The following is a 16,865-nucleotide window of genomic DNA, read 5'->3' on the forward strand; positions in this document are numbered from 1 at the left end:
AGGACTTGGGTTGTAAGGAAAGATTGAATAGGTTAGGATTTTATTCTGGGAATGTTAAAGATTGAGGGGAGGTTTGATAGAGGTATGCAAAACTATGAGGGGTCTAGATAGGGTAAATGCAAGCAGGTTTTTTCCACTGAGGTTGGGTGGGACTACAACTAGACGTCATGGGTTAAGGGTGAAAGGTGAGAAGTTTAAGGGGAACATGTGTGGAATGAGCTGCCAGCACAATTGGTGCTTGATTTCAATGTTTAAGGGAAGTTTGAATAGGTACATGGACAGGAGGGATATGGAGGGTTATGGTCCCGGTGCAGGTCAATAGGAGTAGGCAGGTTAAGTAGTTTTGGCATAGACTAGAAGGGTCAAGGGACCTGCTTCTGTGCTGTACTTCTCTATGACTCTATGAGACGCCTGTACGTAGGTGCTGACCTATAATCAATCTATATACAGGTATATAAGCTATCTTGTGTGTCTGTATTTGGTGTGTTTTTTGAAATTATTATTGTGTTCTTTATATGTTGTGTTTTTTTGGGCTGCATTGGATCCAGAGTAACAATTATTTTGTTCTCATTCACACTACTCTACAAGAAATTGTATTAAACATCTTGAATCTGAGGTTGGTTGAGACTCAAACTAGAGGTCATGAGTTAAGGGTGAAAAGGTAGAATGTTTAAAGGGAACATGAGGGGAAACTTCTTCACTCAGAGGGTGCTGAGAATATGGAACAAGCTTCCAGCAGAAGTGGTGGATGTGAGTTTGATTTCAACATTTAAAATAAATTTGGGCAGTACATGGATGAGGGGAGTATGGAAGGCTATGGTCTTGGTGCAGGTTGATAGGACTAGGCAGATTAATTGTTCGACACAGACTAGATGGGCCAAAGGACCTGCTTCTGTTCTGTAGTGTTGAATGACTGTCTGAACTAGTATGATCTATACTAAACTGAAGTAAATTATTTTTTATAAAGTAACATATCTTTCTCATTCTTGAATCTTTGTGAAAATGATTGGGGCCTATTTACCTTTGTCATGTCTGACTGGACACAGGATTGGAGAGGCAGATTGTCATGTGGAGTCCAGCAATGAGGTTTAGTGATAAATTATGGTGGTAATTGTCACTGAGTCCAGGGCTTGTTGTGCATCTCTGTTTTGGACTGAACTGACTGAATGGCTTCTGAATTCCTCTCAAAACCTTGACTGGATCAGGAAGATTCAGCAACAATGTTCATAAAATCAGATGACATATAAAAAGTGCAGGAGGCATTTCTTAATCTTGTCTGTGCCAGTGGTGTAGTGGGATCCACATCAGACTTCAGATCAAGAAGCCCCAGGTTCAAGGCTGGCTAGCTCCTTGCACGAATTCTACTTATGCTGGGTTGAGTGTTCAGCTAGCAACTTGGCCTCGTAAAACAGACAAATGCTTTAGAAATGGCAGAGTTGCCACCTGATGGGAGGAACAATTTCTTAGTTTTACTGTCACCTGATATCTGATAAGACTAACATTTGAACTCATTTATTCATTGCAAATATTCCCTTCATCCTGTAATTAATGACTGTGTAAAAATCATTCATTCTGCCAAATTCAGAACATTTGCAACATTGTATTCTGAACTTCCTCTGATCCACCCATGCGAATCTATTTGCAAAATAATTTTTGTTGTTCATATTCTATGCAAGGTTTTTCTCCTCTTATCTCTATCAGTGATCCTTGGTTGACTGGTTATTCTTCCTGCTTCATACAGTAGCAAGCTGATTCGAATTTTGATTTAATATGCTGTTTAGTTTTTTCAGTTCATGCTCTGCTGAATACTGATGCCAGAGAATGATAATTGGTGCTGGGGATACAGGTCGCTTGTAAGCAGTCAGCCAGATTCCCTGAACTTCATTAATCAGACAATTGAAAACATTTGGTCTGATTGGTGTAAAACATTCAAATTTACTTTCAAAGAGCAGAAATGAATAATTAAACCAGTTCATAATGTGTTTTACAATGTTGATTTTTAAGGGAACTCTGTGCATTTAGACAGAGTCTAGTGGCCTTCATGAGGATACTGTACAACACACACAAAATGCTGGTGGAACACAGCAGGCCAGGCAGCATCTATAGGGAGAAGCGCTGTCGACGTTTTGGGCCAAGACCCTTCGTCCTGACCAAAATCCCACTGACCAAAAACTGTCTTGTCACATTCCTATCCCAACTTCCCCAGATTCCAGTCAGTTCAAGCTTTGCCATTCCACAGTAAGCAAGATAAATTGATAAGGTGATTTGCACTTAGCAGCAAATGATATAGTATGCCATAATAAAAGGTGGTGTTAAAGGGTACATTTCATACTGTGTCTTCCTACTAAACACTCCACCATTGAAGTCTTGGTTGCATCGCTCTCTGTCTGGAACTTCTCCCTTAGTCTTACCACCTTGGGCAACCCTACCAGGAGCTGTGCACCAAATAACTAAACTCTAGCTGGCATCACCTTCAGGATCGCAGGAAATCATAAGCCTCTTCACCATGATGAGGTGGTGATCCTCAGAGATGCCATCCAAGATATTAATAGTAGAACTGGTGAAAAATGATGGCCCCTGGGAACTGCAGTGAAGATAGAAGAAGGCTGCAGCAGTGAAGGGCCCCCAGTTGTCCTGCACCTCGTGCCACTGGACCCTGACCCCTGATCCTGAGCTGTTAAGGACCGTGAGGTGGCTGCCCGTGCATCAGCCTCCCCACGTTCAACAATGCCATGAATAGGCATTCTCCGCTCTAACATTCCACTCACTCAAGTGACTGCACTACTACAGAACACTGAATATCTAACAATTTCAAATAGACTTTTTGCTATAGTGACGCTTTATTCATCCTTTTTCTATTAATTTATTGAGATGTAAAACATGCTTAAGCAAAGTTTGAATCTTAATGCTTGTACCTTTTCCTGATCACTGTGATGCATTTCAGGTACGTACTCAGTACATCCAGGCTCAAGCAAGTGCTACCAGAGATTGCACTGCCTGTATATCTGCACCATTTCAGTGATCAGAGAACGTGAGAGCTAAGTGGGGTGGGGTTCACGGGGCAAGGAGAGGGAGTACCTTGAGCAGAATTCCTGTTTCATACCCTCTTTCACCTTCATCAGCCAATCACAGTTCACTCCCAGAGCAGTAGCATGGTCTGTGCCAAGTGTGTGGAATCCAAAGTCCAAACAGTAACTTGACTATTGTGAATGTTGGTCTATGAAAATGGCCACTTTATGCATGTTAAAAGGTAAGTGACCCATAGCATAAACTTCTACTGGAGCTGGACTCTAATTTCCTCTGCACTCGTTGATTGGGTGAGTGGATGTCCTGCTAGTATCCATGACTAATAATCCTGTGGATGAGTTCCCGAGAACGATGCCATCAGGAGTTTAGCTGTCTGCTGCTTAGATGACCCTGCCCGGTAGGGTCACCTATGGTCGTAAGGTCAAGGAGGAGGTTCCAGACAAAGAACAATCCAGCCAAGACCTGAACAGTGGAGCCGGTGGATGATGATAGCACATCAGAACGGCAATGAAGGTGGAGGAAGGCTACAGCTGTGAAAGGTCCTCAGTTGTCTTATATTCCATGCCACCGGACCCTGACCTCGATTTGTCAGGGACATTGTGGTGGCCGCCCTTGAATCAGCTTCCCCATGTTAAACAGGGTCACTCACAGGCATCTTGATTAAGGAAATCCCCCCTAAGATGACCATTTCGGAGAGCATCATATTTGGCTGGAGTGACTGCACTGCAACTACAGCTGATTAGAGACCGAAGATAGCTGGGACTTGAGATGGGCCATCCACCATTAGTCCCTGTGATTATCATCTGCTCATTTGGTGTGAACTATGAATCAGCATTTGATTTTCTTCCTATATGGATGCACCAAATTGTGGATATCAGAATCAGAATCTGGTCTATTATCCCTGACAGATTCTGTAAACCTTGTTGATTTGTGGCAACCGTACATCAAAATAAATTTAAAAAAATCTAAGTTCCAATAACAATTTTTATATATAAAAATAAATAAATGGTGCAAAATAGCGAGGTAGTGTTCATGGGTTCTTGGACATGGGTTCATGGGTTCAGAAATCTGATGGCCAAAAGGAATAAGCTGTTCCTAAAACATTGAATTTGAGTCTTCAGCTCTTGTACCTCCTCCCCGAGAGTAGTAATAAAAAGAGGGCATATCTTGGATTGTGAGGGTCTTTAATAATGGATACTGCTTCTTTATAAGTCTTCCTGGGACATATTGTGTTTGGGGGGGTGGGGGAGGGGTCTGTCGACTACTACTATGCACATGAGTACTGTGGTGAGGGGGGAAAATGTAGCAGAATTAGAATGTTGCAACTTAATGTCATAATAATGATTTTATTTCATTTATTGTTTAATTCAAATCAGTATGGCTGAGTTTGTAAGAATACAGATGGCTGAAATAGACATGTGGCATGAAGACTATCCTGATCTCTGTGCTAGTTAGGACTAAGATTTTGAGCACTTTCTTTGCAGTTGTCTTAAATATCTTCACTCATTTCAATTTATTCCTTCTTCCTAATACTCTGCACTCTCCTTGCACATTTGATAAGAGAAAACAGACTTATGAATGGGGTGGTGAGGGGCAAATAACATGGCTGTGGCCATCAGACAGACAGACAGATATACTTTATTGATCCTGAGGGAAATTGGGTTTTGTTACAGCTGCACCAACCAAGAATAGTGAAGAAATATAGCAATATAAACCGATAAATAATTAAATAATAAGTTAATCATGCCAAATAGAAATAAGTCCAGGACCAGCCTATTGGCACAGGGTGTCTGACACTCTGAGGGAGGAGTTGTAAAGTTTGATGGCCACAGGTAGGAATGACTTCCTATGACGCTCAGTGTTACATCTCGGTGGAATGAGCCTCTGGCTGAATGTACTCCTGTGCCTAACCAGTACATTATGGAGTGGATGGGAGTCATTGTCCAAGATGGCATGCAACTTAGACAGCATCCTCTTTTCAGTCACCACCATCAGAGAGTCCAGTTCCATCCCTACAATATCACTGGCCTTATGAATGAGTTTGTTGATTCTGTTGGTGTCTGCTACCCTTGCTCTGAAGTGCCTATAATCAGATCTACTGGATCTTGGGGATCAGGTACAGTTGACTGTAGACAATGTTAGTTCTGTTTTTCTTCCCAGTGCATTTTGCCCATGGATTCTGAACCAGAAACAGGATTTTACTTACATCTTCATGTGGATTTTCAATTTTTTTTTGCACTAATTGGGGTGCAGCAGTAAAATATAGTGGATTCCAATTAATTGGGACATATTGGGACCAAAACATTTTGGCCCAATTAAGCGGTTGCCCCAATTAGCCAAAGTTTCATAGAAATAGTTAAAAGGTATAAAAAAGACAAACTACTGTTTAAATGGGTAACAATTTATTTATTTAAATGAAATATGAAACAAATCAGAACACTATCAATACCACTACATGAAACTGTATTAGTTCCTTCTAGTTATCTAATGAGGAATTTATGTGCCATGTTCTTTTGATTGAATGAACAAAATCAGTGTAGGCACCTGGTGCTGATAATGGACTGCCTGTATACAGTGCTTTAGTTGATTGCATCCTCCAAATCTTCATTTTCATTGCAACATTGAAGATGATTACGTTGTGGATGTAGTGAAATCATTTCATTTTCACTCCCAGCTGTTTCTGACATCTCCAAGCCTGAATGGCTGAAACCGTGGTAAGGAAAACAGTTCTGAATTGTCTTGCTGTTTATTTCCTGCCAACTGTCAGTGACAAAAATCACTGCTTTTAGAACACAAACACATGCATCTGATGTTATTTAAGGTGTAGTGTCTATTGACCATGCAAGTGCACATGACCGATGCTAATTAGAAACTGTTTGGCAACAGTCTCATGCTCCAATTAAGAGGTACATTGTCCCAAATAAATGAAGGGAATCCCGGCTATATTCTTGATCCAGTTTTTGTTCTTTAGGAGTTACCTTGAGTAAATGGCTGTTCTGATTAACTGATGGGCCAATAAACCAAAATCCTATGTACTATCTACTTTTAAATGTAGTTCAGTAATAATTATTCTTTAGATTGAGATGAAAAGAATACTTTTAATACCAATTAATTGACCAACTAATTCAACATCAGCTACTTTCTGGAAAATTTTGCATTCTATCAATGAAAAACTTATGTAGTTTTGTTCTGAATGTCTTATTTGTCACTCTGCTGTTCTATCAAATACTCCGGCATAAAAGAATTTTCAACAATGACCCATACTTGTGCTTACAATATAATCAATACCATTCTTTGTCATTTCAAAATGAAACTGAGAGGAACTTTGGGATTTCTGTGAAAGCAGTTTAACAAGAATCGAAGAAATCTTATGAATTGTTAAGAACTATTTTCAAACAGGATCACACTAAGCTGGTGTTAAGGTTCTGTTGAAAAACCTAGTGTATAGTTCACATGTATGAAAATTATTATTGGATGTAAATTTCCTCTGATTTTATATTACTATATAGAGATGATGAGTTAGGCTATGAGAATGACTCAATTTCTTATTAGTATTTTACATGAATTTACAAACTTAATTGAATATAAGTTGGAAAGACACACATGTTTATACTGGACCAAATCATTTTTATTCACTCCTGCAGTATTCCTTAAGGTCTGCTCTTTAAGGTACAGTGGTTTTGCTGAACATAAATGCTGATAATTTTCTAAAGCATTGCAAATCTCAGGACAAAATTAGTAAATAGTTGTACTGTTTTGTCTAGATTCCAGGGAGATAGTTTAATGGAAGAATCTGATGATGGAACACAGATGTCGCAGTCCCCTGAACAGGCAGTCCCTAACCTCCATGCAGCTTGTAAGTAAGAACATTCAAATATTCGCAAAAAAATGTTAAAGGTGAAGCATGGCAGTGGCCTTGTCAAATAAATAACAAAATCTGAACAAGAATACAATATTAACTCAATATATTGAGTGGGAAATTTCAGCGTGTTTCAAGTTGCAAAATTAAAAACTCAATGGTGAAGTAGGATTATAAGATTATGAGGCATAAGAGCAGAATTAGACCATTCAGCCCATTGAATGCTGCATCATTCCATTGTGGCTGATTTATTTTTCTTTTCACCTCCATTCTACTACCTTCCCCCTATGACCCTTGACACACTGACTAATCAAGAACCTATCAAATTTAAATTGCTAAAACAGCGTGAGGTGTCCCGGAGTTTGGAGTTCAATTCCGGCACTGAGGATTCTCCGTACATCCTCCCCATGGAATGTGTGGGTTTTCTCTGGATCTTCTGGTTTCCTTCCACAGACCAAGGACGTACCAGATAGGTTAATTGGTCATTGTAATTGTCCTGTGGTTTGGTTAGGGTTAATCAGATTGCTGGGGCTGCATGACTCGAAGGGCTGGAAAGGCCTAAGTATACCCAATGTCATGCTCACCATAGCCATATGTGGCAATTAATTCCACAGTTTCACCACTCTCTGGCTAAAGAAATTCCTCCTCATTTGGCATGTCAAATTAGTTCTGTTCTCGTTAGAATCATGAGTATATAGAATGATGGATTTCATAGATCTTGAAATCTGAGATAGTGGGCATGAATGAATGTATCATCAGAATCAACTCAATGCCAGAAAATCCATTACTACTTCAAAGTTTACATCCACTAAGATCGCAATGTTTAAACATATGTCCATGAGGTAGCCCCTCCAGAAGTTATGTCCAAGTAAGGTGACTCAGAGCAGAGGTAGGATTGGTAATTGGATTTATGCACTTCTGGAGGTAGAAAGCTTAGAAAGATGATTGCAATCCTCATTCTTTCAACAACGCAGTGGACTGTCAGCTTAGATTATAGTGTGTGGAGTTGGATTTAAGTCCATTACCTTCTGACTCGGAGGCAAGATTGCTAAATTACAAGATTGCACAACAAGCATTAAAACTAATCAAATAGTGGATCTCAGGAAGTATTTTAATGAGGTTTCTGATTTATGCTCCAGCCTGCTGAAATGTTCAATGTGACAATGTAATTGCTATCTTTTATGTTCAAGGAGAAGCATCGACATGCATTTGCTAGAGAAGCACTGTTGATCTTGATGCTCAGTCATGTTGAACTGAATATTCAACTGGATCATCTACAGTGAAAATCAGTGAGTTGTGTTAGCACCTGGGACCAAAAAGTCAGGAATGGCAACAAAGAAGTAGACCTAATTAAAAAGTGGCTTGAAAAAGTACAAGTGGAATCCTTTCACCATTTATCCTTCAGTTAAGCTAAATTTAGGAGTATCAGAGAAAATAATAATAGTTTTGTTGTGATGTCATGCAATATTCTTCACCTTAAAAATGTCTTATTAGGCATCTACTTTTTTGCATTTTCTTCATTGCTTCTATATCCTTGTATTATCCTTATCCTTCTTGTCCATCAAACCAAATTTTTGTACATTTGTCATAGTTTCCATGTTTTTGAGTTAGGAATGATTTGTACTACTATTTTAAGGAGCTGTGTATTTCCTCATTGCTTCCAATGAGTAATTGCCTCCATATTTCCCCCCCAAAAAAGTGTGCATCTCATAATCTTTCATGGTATTAAAATCCATTTGCCATTAATGTTCTGCAAACATAATTTTATCTTGTAACTGAAGTTTGTAATTTGAAGTTAATTCCCTCACTATTGAACATGAGTCCATAAATTAAAACAGATATTGAATTTCTCTTTCTGATTCTCAAGTACATGATGAATGGTTACTTCCATATGTAAACTGCTGTTCAATGGGACAGTTCATTGAGGATGCTCTGGCAAATATTATGGTGCATGGGCTTAGTGCAGTCCCTCCCATTGATGCCATCAGTCATCAACCAACGAGAAGAATACTTGAACATTTTCCACTCCTCTAATGCTAAAGCTTAATGCTATTGAGGCAGCTTAGTTTCAATCATCATTAAAAATCCTGAATAGATCAGATTAATTTCCTTGCACATCTTCAGCTTGGGAGCTGTCTCATTGTGTACATCCAGAAACAGGCTACATTTTACTAGGAAGGCCCACCCAAGTTACCCAGCTAGCAATGAAATGGTAACCAAGGGGCTCCCATTACCATCTCCTTGTCCACTCTGTGAGTTTAAGTTCAAGCTTAATTGTCATTTAACCATACACATGATACAGGCAAATGAAATGGCGTTTCTCTGGGGCCAAGGTGCAAAAGACTATACCAACAGTCACATACAGTGCAAGGCACATATAGCACAGACAATCACAATAACAACAAAACAGAAAGTCACAAAAAATATGTACAAACTTTGTATAATCTAAGTCCCTGAGTGTCATGGCCTGTAGATTGACAATACATTGGATGTTGTCCTGTAGCCACGTTCTCTGCAAAAAAAAACAAGCTGCAGTTCCTCATCTCACACGTGTGCAGCAGCGGATGAATGCAGTCCAGCTCGTGCTCCACGGAGTTAGCACTGGAGGGCAGCACTGACAAGAAGGGAGAGCCCCCAACCAAACATGGATGCCTGCTGCTCCATACCATCTCTTCCCCTGCACTGCTACAACAGGGACCCTGTATATTCTAGTCATTGTGCACAAACTCAACAGCATTAATATTTTACCCATTCATTTTGGAGGCTATCAGTATTTGAGAAATCAAAAGGTACAGATTACTTAGATGTTTTAATTTTAACCATTCCTTTAAGAACATCAGATTTAAAGAGTGTTACAAAATGAAAAATATTGGAAATTTGAAATGCAGCCATAAAGTGCTGGGAACATTTAGTAGGTTAGGCAGTTGTCTGACATGCTGAATATTTCTGGTAATTTTTGTATTTGTATGTTATAAATAATGTATATGATTAATATTATTATTGCCATATGTTCTGAGGTACAGCAGGAGACTTGCCTTGCATACTGTCCAAAGAGATCATTTCATTACAACACTGCATTGAGGTTGTACAAGCAAGAACAGTAACAGAATGCAGAATTAACTCCTCGAGTTTCAGAGAAAAACATGAGGTGCAAGGTTGTAATGAGGTAGTTATGAGGTCAAGGGTCTATTTTATCATGCAATGAGAATGTTCAAAAGACTTACAACAGCAGGATGGAAGCTGACGTGGAGCGAGAGGTTGTTGTCATGACACCATCTCAATAGGCTCTCTATTTCCAACTGGTCCTTATTTGAGATATAGCCCGGTACAGTCGGATCATCTGCAGATGTGAAAAGGAATTAGAGTAGAATATGACCACACAGTCAGCAATGTACAGGGAGTAGTGCAGTGAAGTCTCATGGGGCACTAGTGTTGAGAATAATTGTGATGGAGGTGTCCTTACTGATTGCAGTTGGGGAGTCAAGGATCCAGTTCCAATGGGATTGTTGATTCTCAGGTTTTTGAGGTACGTTTGCTTGGAATTATAGTACTGAGGGTGGTGCAGACAATAAACAATGTTTGACCATGGGTGCCTATACCATGCTGATACTTCACAGATTTATTTGCTTCATGGTTTAGCTGGAGATTAAATTGGTGGACATTAGTAGTGGGTAATGGTCAACAATGAATCAGCAGCTGGTTTCACACCACACATCAACAGTTGAACTGTATCGAATTGATTTTATTTCTTATATCCTTCACGTACATGAGGAGTAAAAATCTTTACATTACATCTCCGTCTGAATGTGCAATGTGCAATCTGTAGTAATTTGTAATAAATAAGTACGTACAACAGGACAGTCAACATAGCATAGAAATACAATTTTGTATCCGCGTGAATTTATCAGTCGGATGGCCTGGTGGAAGAAGCTATCCTGGAACCCGTTGGTCCTGGCTTTAATGCTGTGGTATCATTTCCTGGATGGTAACAGCTGAAACAGTTTGTGGTTGGGGCGACTTGGGGCCCTCAATAATCCTTCGGGCCCTTTTTACGCACCTGTCTCTATAAATGTCCTGAATAGTGGGAAGTTCGCATCTACAAATGCAGTGGTCTGTCTGTACCACTCTCTGAAGAATGCTGCGATTGAGGGAAGTACAGTTCCCATACCAGGTAGTGATGCAGCCAGTCAGGATGCGCTCAATTGTGCCCCTGTAGAAAGTCCTTCGGATCTGCGGACTCATGCCAGTTCCCTTTGGAAAATGAGTTTAAAAAAAAACACATATATAAAGTTGACTCTGATTTGTATTTTTACATTACTGATCAATATCACTCATCATTACTCAACTCCTAAAATAGAAATAGTGAGTTTTGCGTGTTGGAAAGATCAACTTTTATATTGGATGTTAAATTGTATTGAGATTAATCCATAAAAGCTAGGAATATTATGAATGCATTATATGAAGGATTGTCACAGTAAGTTAGATCTAATAGGGTTGATCTTTGTGTTCTGGAATAAATCAGTTCTAATTAAGTATCCAGACATAATAGAAAAGCAGTAATAGAAATGCTTTGAGTGGCTGGTTATGGCTAGAATCAACTCCCACCTCAACAAGGACCTGGATCCACTGCAAACTGTCTATTGCCACAATAGATCTATGGCAGACGCAATCTCACTGATTCTCCACCCAGCCCATCTATAAATTTGCTGACGATTGTTGGCAGAATCTCGGATGGCGACGAGAGGGCGTACAGCAGTGAGATATATCAGCTTGTTGAGTGGTGTCACAGCAACAACCTTGCACTCAACATCAATAAAACCAAAGAACTGATTGTGGACTCCAGAAAGGATAAGACAAAGGAACATGAACCAATCCTCACAGAGGTTATCAGAAGTGGAGAGAATTTGGAATTTCAATTTCCTGGATGTCAATATCTCTGAAGACCTAGCCTGGACCCAATACATTGATGCAGCTATAAAGAAAGCAATACCACAGCTATATTTTATTAGGGGTTTGAGGAACCTTCGCAAATGTATACAGATGTGCCATGGAGAGCATTCGAACTGGTTGCATCACTGCCTGGTATGGGGGGGGGGAGGGGATACAGTACAGGATCAAAGTAAGCTGCAGAGATTTGTGATATTAGCCAGCTCCATCATGTGCACTAGCCTCCAATGTATCTAGGTCATCTTCAAGGAGAGGTGCCTCAGAAAGTCAACGTTCATCATTAAGGACCTCCATCCCCATCAGGACATGCCCTCTTTTCATTGCTACCATCAGAAAGAAGGTACAGAAGCCTGAACGCACACACTCAACAATTCAGGAACAGCTTCTTCCCCTCTGCCATCCAATTCCTAAATGGACATTGGACCTAGAATACTACCTCAGTATTTATTTTTATTTCCTATTTTTTGCATTACATTTACAATAGACAATAGACAATAGGTGCAGAAGTAGACCATTCGGCCCCTTGAGTCTGCACTGCCATTCTGAGATCATGGCTGATCATTCTCTATCAATACCCAGTCCCTGCCTTGTCCCCATATCCCTTGATTCCCCTATCCATCAGATATCTATCTAGCTCCTTCTTGAAAGCATCCAGAGAATTGGCCTCCACCGTCTTCCGAGGCAGTGCATTCCACACCTCCACAACTCTCTGGGAGAAGAAGTTTTTCCTCAACTCTGTTTTAAATAACTGACCTCTTATTCTCAATCCATGCCCTCTGGTACTGGACTCTCCCAACATCTGGAACATATTTCCTGCCTCAATCCTATCAAATCCTTTAAATATCTTAAACGTTTCAATCAGATCCCCTCTCAAATCTCCTCAATTCCAGTGTGTACAAGCCCAATCTCTCCAATCTCTCTGCGTAAGACAGCCCTGCCATCCCAGGAATCAACCTAGTGAATCTACGCTGCACTTCCTCAATTGCCAGAATGTCCTTCCTTAAACCTGGAGACCAAAACTGTACACAATATTGCAGGTGTGGTCTCACCAGGGCCCTGTACAAATGCAAAAGGACATCCTTGCTCTTGTACTCAATTCCCCTTGTAATAAAGGCCAACATTCCATTTGCCCTCTTCACTGCCTGTTGCACTTGCTCATTCACCTTCATTGACTGACGAACTACTAGGTCTCTTTGCAGTTCTCCCTTACCTAACCCTACACCGTTCAGACAATACTCTCTGCCCTCTTGTTCCTGCTTCCAAAGTGGATAACTTCACATTTATTCACATTGAATGACATCTGCCAAGTATCTGCCCACTCACCCAGCCTATCCAAGTCTCACTGTATTCTCCTAACGTCCTCTTCGCATGTCACACTGCCACCCAGTTTAGTATCGTCAGCAAACTTGCTGATATAGTTTTCAATGCCCTCATCTAAATCGTTGACATAAATCCCAATACAGAGCCCTGTGGTACCCCACTAGTCACCTCCAGCCAGTCTGAGAAACACCCATTCACTGCTACCCTTTGCTTTCTATCTGCCAACCAGTTTTCTATCCATGTTGAAACCCTGCCGCCAATGCCTTGAGCTCTGATTTTACTCACCAATCTCCTATGTGGCACCTTATCGAATGCCTTCTGAAAATCTAGGTACACAACATCCACTGGCTTACCCTCGTCTAACATCCTTGTTACACCCTCAAAAAACTCCAACTTAATTCAACTATTTAATATATATACTTACAGCAAGGGCCTGAATCCACTGCAGTTTGCCTATTGCCACAATAGGTCAACGGCAGACGCAATCTCAATGGCTCCTCACATGGCCTTGGACCACCTGGACAATACAAACACCAATGTCAGGATGCTTTCATCGACTATAGCTCAGCATTTAATACCATCATTCCCACAATCATGATTTGAGAAGTTACAAAACCTGGGCCTTTGTACCTCCCTCTGCAACTGGATCCTTGACTTCCTAACAGGAAGACCACAATATGTGTGGATTGATGATAAGATCACCTCCTCACTGATGATCAACACTGGTGCACCTCAGGGGTGTGTGCCAACCCCACTGCTCTACTCTCTATGTACACATGACTATGTGGCTAGGCATAGCTGAAAAACCATCTATAAATTTGCTGATGATACAACCATTGTTGGTAGAAGCTCAGAAGGAGACGAGAGGGCGTACAGGAGCAAGATATACCAACTAGTGGAGTGGTGTCGCAGCAACAACCTGGCACTCAATGTCAGTAAGACAAAAGGGCTGATTGTGGACTTCAGGAGGGGTAAGATGAAGAAACACATACCAATCCTCATAAAGGGATCTGAAGTGGAGAGAGTGAGCAATTTCATGTTCCTGGGCATCAAAGATCTCTGAAGGCTTAACCTGGTCCCAACATTTCAATGCAGCTATAAAGAAGGCAAGACAGTGACTATACTTCATTAGGAGTTTGAAGAGATTTGGCATGTTGACAAAAACACTCAAAAACTTCTATAGATGTACAGTGGAGAGCATTCTGACAGTCTGCATCATTGTCTGGTATGGGGATGGGGATGCTTCTGCATAGGACAGAAAGAAGCTGCAGAGGGGTGTAAATTTAGTCAGCTCATCTTTCAGGAACAGCTTCTTCCCCTCTGCCATCCAATTCCTGAAAGGACATTGAACCCGTGAACACTACCTCACATTTTTCTGTTTTTTGCATGACTTTTTATTATTCAATATACATATACTGTAATTTATTTATTTATTTTCCTCTATATTATGTATTGCATTGAACTGCTGCTGCTTAGTTAACAAATTTCATGACAGTTGCCAGTGATAATAAACTTGATTCTGAATCTGATTCTAATTCAGTTTTATTTTTCCCTCCATCATCATTGTACTGCTGCTGTAAAGTTAACAAATTTCACTACTTATGCCAGTGATATTAAACCTGATTCTGAATTCTCCCACATCAGTACATTGACAATTTTGCTTAATGATTTAATAATGAACCTGAATCTGATGTATTGGCACTGATCTATATGGATCACCGAGGTTGTTATTGGCCTTGGTGTATTGTGAATGGGTAGTTCCAATGAAGCATACATCATATTATGAGGCAAAAAAATCTGACAACATATGCCAGTGATGTTACACCTGATTCTGATTCCGATTCTGGCCTTCCCATCCCACCACTGTGCCACCGGTTTGCATTTCCAATCACTTTTGGTTAAAGAAGTGTCTGAGGCACTTAGTATTTACTAGAGAAGAGAACAACATGGCCAATTGAAAAGTGGCACAAGCAGTACTGGAAGAAAGGTCGATAATCCTTTATTTTCACTCAATATTTGTCACTTGCCCCAATATTAATTGTTCCACAATTAACTCTTACTTTTTAATGGATATCTTTAGCATGAGTCACAATTTTAACATTATATGAAAATCATTAAAAATTCCCGATCAAATAGATCTGGGATGAAGAATAACACTTACCTACCATTGTGAAACACAATATAATTTTTCCCTTTTGTAGATTTTTTGTGCTCTTTTATGTAGCATCAAATACTAGAGTCAATTGTGAAATGTTTTCTAAAGAATGTGCTTGGGTCTTATTTATTTTAAGATAATATTTATGGCCATACTTTATGAGAATAATTATTGTTCAAAGTGACTTCTGGAAATGAGTTATGTATTCTCTTGGAACAGCTCCATTGCTGGGGGTGGAAAGAGTGATGCAAGATGAAGAAGAATTTGAGAGTGCTTCTCAAGTGTCAGGGACTGTAAGTAGATTTAATTACAGACAGCTTGTCTGTTGCAATTGATGATCTGTTGTGATAAACCTTCTTAGAACATCTATTCCCAGTCTGAAGCTTTGTTTGAATATTTGGTTCAATTTTATTGCAGTATTATGCAAACTGAAAGAGGATAAAACGATAAAATCAGCAATATCTGCAGACTACTCGTTGAAAATGGCTTACTTACAGGAAACTGATAAGGAAGTTCCAAAACCTTTTGAAGACTGATTATCTTTTGTCCTATTTTTCATGTCTAAGTGTTTTTTAAAGTTTAGGTATATAGTTAGTAGAAATATGCAGCTATTTTCACCAACATATTTTGTACCATTCATAATTAAATTTCTTGCATTATTTTTTGTTAGCATAACTTGTGTAACTTAACTTTGGTTTTGTTTAAAAAAACAAACAGTAGAGTATTGTGTTCCATCTGTAAAACAGGTTTCATATTCTCAGGGCATTCTGAAACAGTTGGCAGTCAATTTTTTTAAGACCAGTTACTTGCACACTCACAATGTTAACAAACATAGAAGTCAATTTGTAAATGGCAGGGTAATACAAATAATTTATATAATTGATAATATGATCTATTTTAATATAACAGGAACAAATTTTGATCAGCAAAAGAAGTTACTAAAGGACCTCCACATAAGGGCATGAATTTGTTATAAAATTGCTGTCCAATCTGTGTTTCATTTGAGTTCAATCACTTGGCGTGTTAAATTATCAAGTTACACTTACTTTCTGCACTTCTGAGTATTTTACCTTTAAAAGGCTTTTGGCACATTTAAAAGAGATCCAAGAAAGCAATAGAAATAGTTTCAAGATGTTGCTTTACAAGTTGTGTGGAGAGAGAGGGAGATGCAGAACTAAGTTTGTTTTCACTAAAGAAGTTTGAGAGAGGGGTATGGTGCAATGAGTAGTTAAATGATTGGGTGAATGTAGGCTATTCAAAAAGAGTCATTGAACAATATAAGCCATTTGATCAATTAATCTCTTGCTGGTTGAAAGAGCTACTCGATCGGTATTGCTTTTCTGCACTTTCTGTTATAGCTCTGTATTTGTTTACACATAAGTTTAATTAGCAATCTTAATTAGCATTAAGGCAGGCCAAATTGAAGATCTTAACAATTTTCTGCATGCACATGTTTATGCCATCTCTGGTCCTTTTGCTTATTACTTCAAACCTGCACCCATTGTTTACTAACATTTTGCTTCTGGAAGCAATGAGGCAGTAATCAGTTTTTGATCT

The 16,865-nt window shown here is 39.5% G+C and overlaps 1 protein-coding gene across 7 annotated transcripts in view; it reads left to right on the top strand.

Annotated features, from left to right (window-relative positions):
• c1h8orf34 (chromosome 1 C8orf34 homolog) overlaps window positions 1–16,865 on the top strand; it is a 319,455-nt gene that overhangs the window by 235,258 nt on the left and 67,332 nt on the right. For 6 of the 7 annotated variants that reach the window (XM_059982462.1, XM_059982473.1, XM_059982489.1 and 3 more), the window contains exons 9-10: window positions 6,792–6,883; window positions 15,528–15,601. In XM_059982462.1, coding sequence (XP_059838445.1) covers window positions 6,792–6,883; window positions 15,528–15,601 — 166 coding nt within the window. The remainder of the gene's footprint in view (window positions 1–6,791; window positions 6,884–15,527; window positions 15,602–16,865) is intronic. The other variant, XM_059982513.1, reaches the window with a different exon arrangement.

This window comes from Hypanus sabinus, chromosome 1, assembly GCF_030144855.1.
Source record: "Hypanus sabinus isolate sHypSab1 chromosome 1, sHypSab1.hap1, whole genome shotgun sequence".
Lineage (NCBI taxonomy): Eukaryota > Metazoa > Chordata > Chondrichthyes > Myliobatiformes > Dasyatidae > Hypanus > Hypanus sabinus.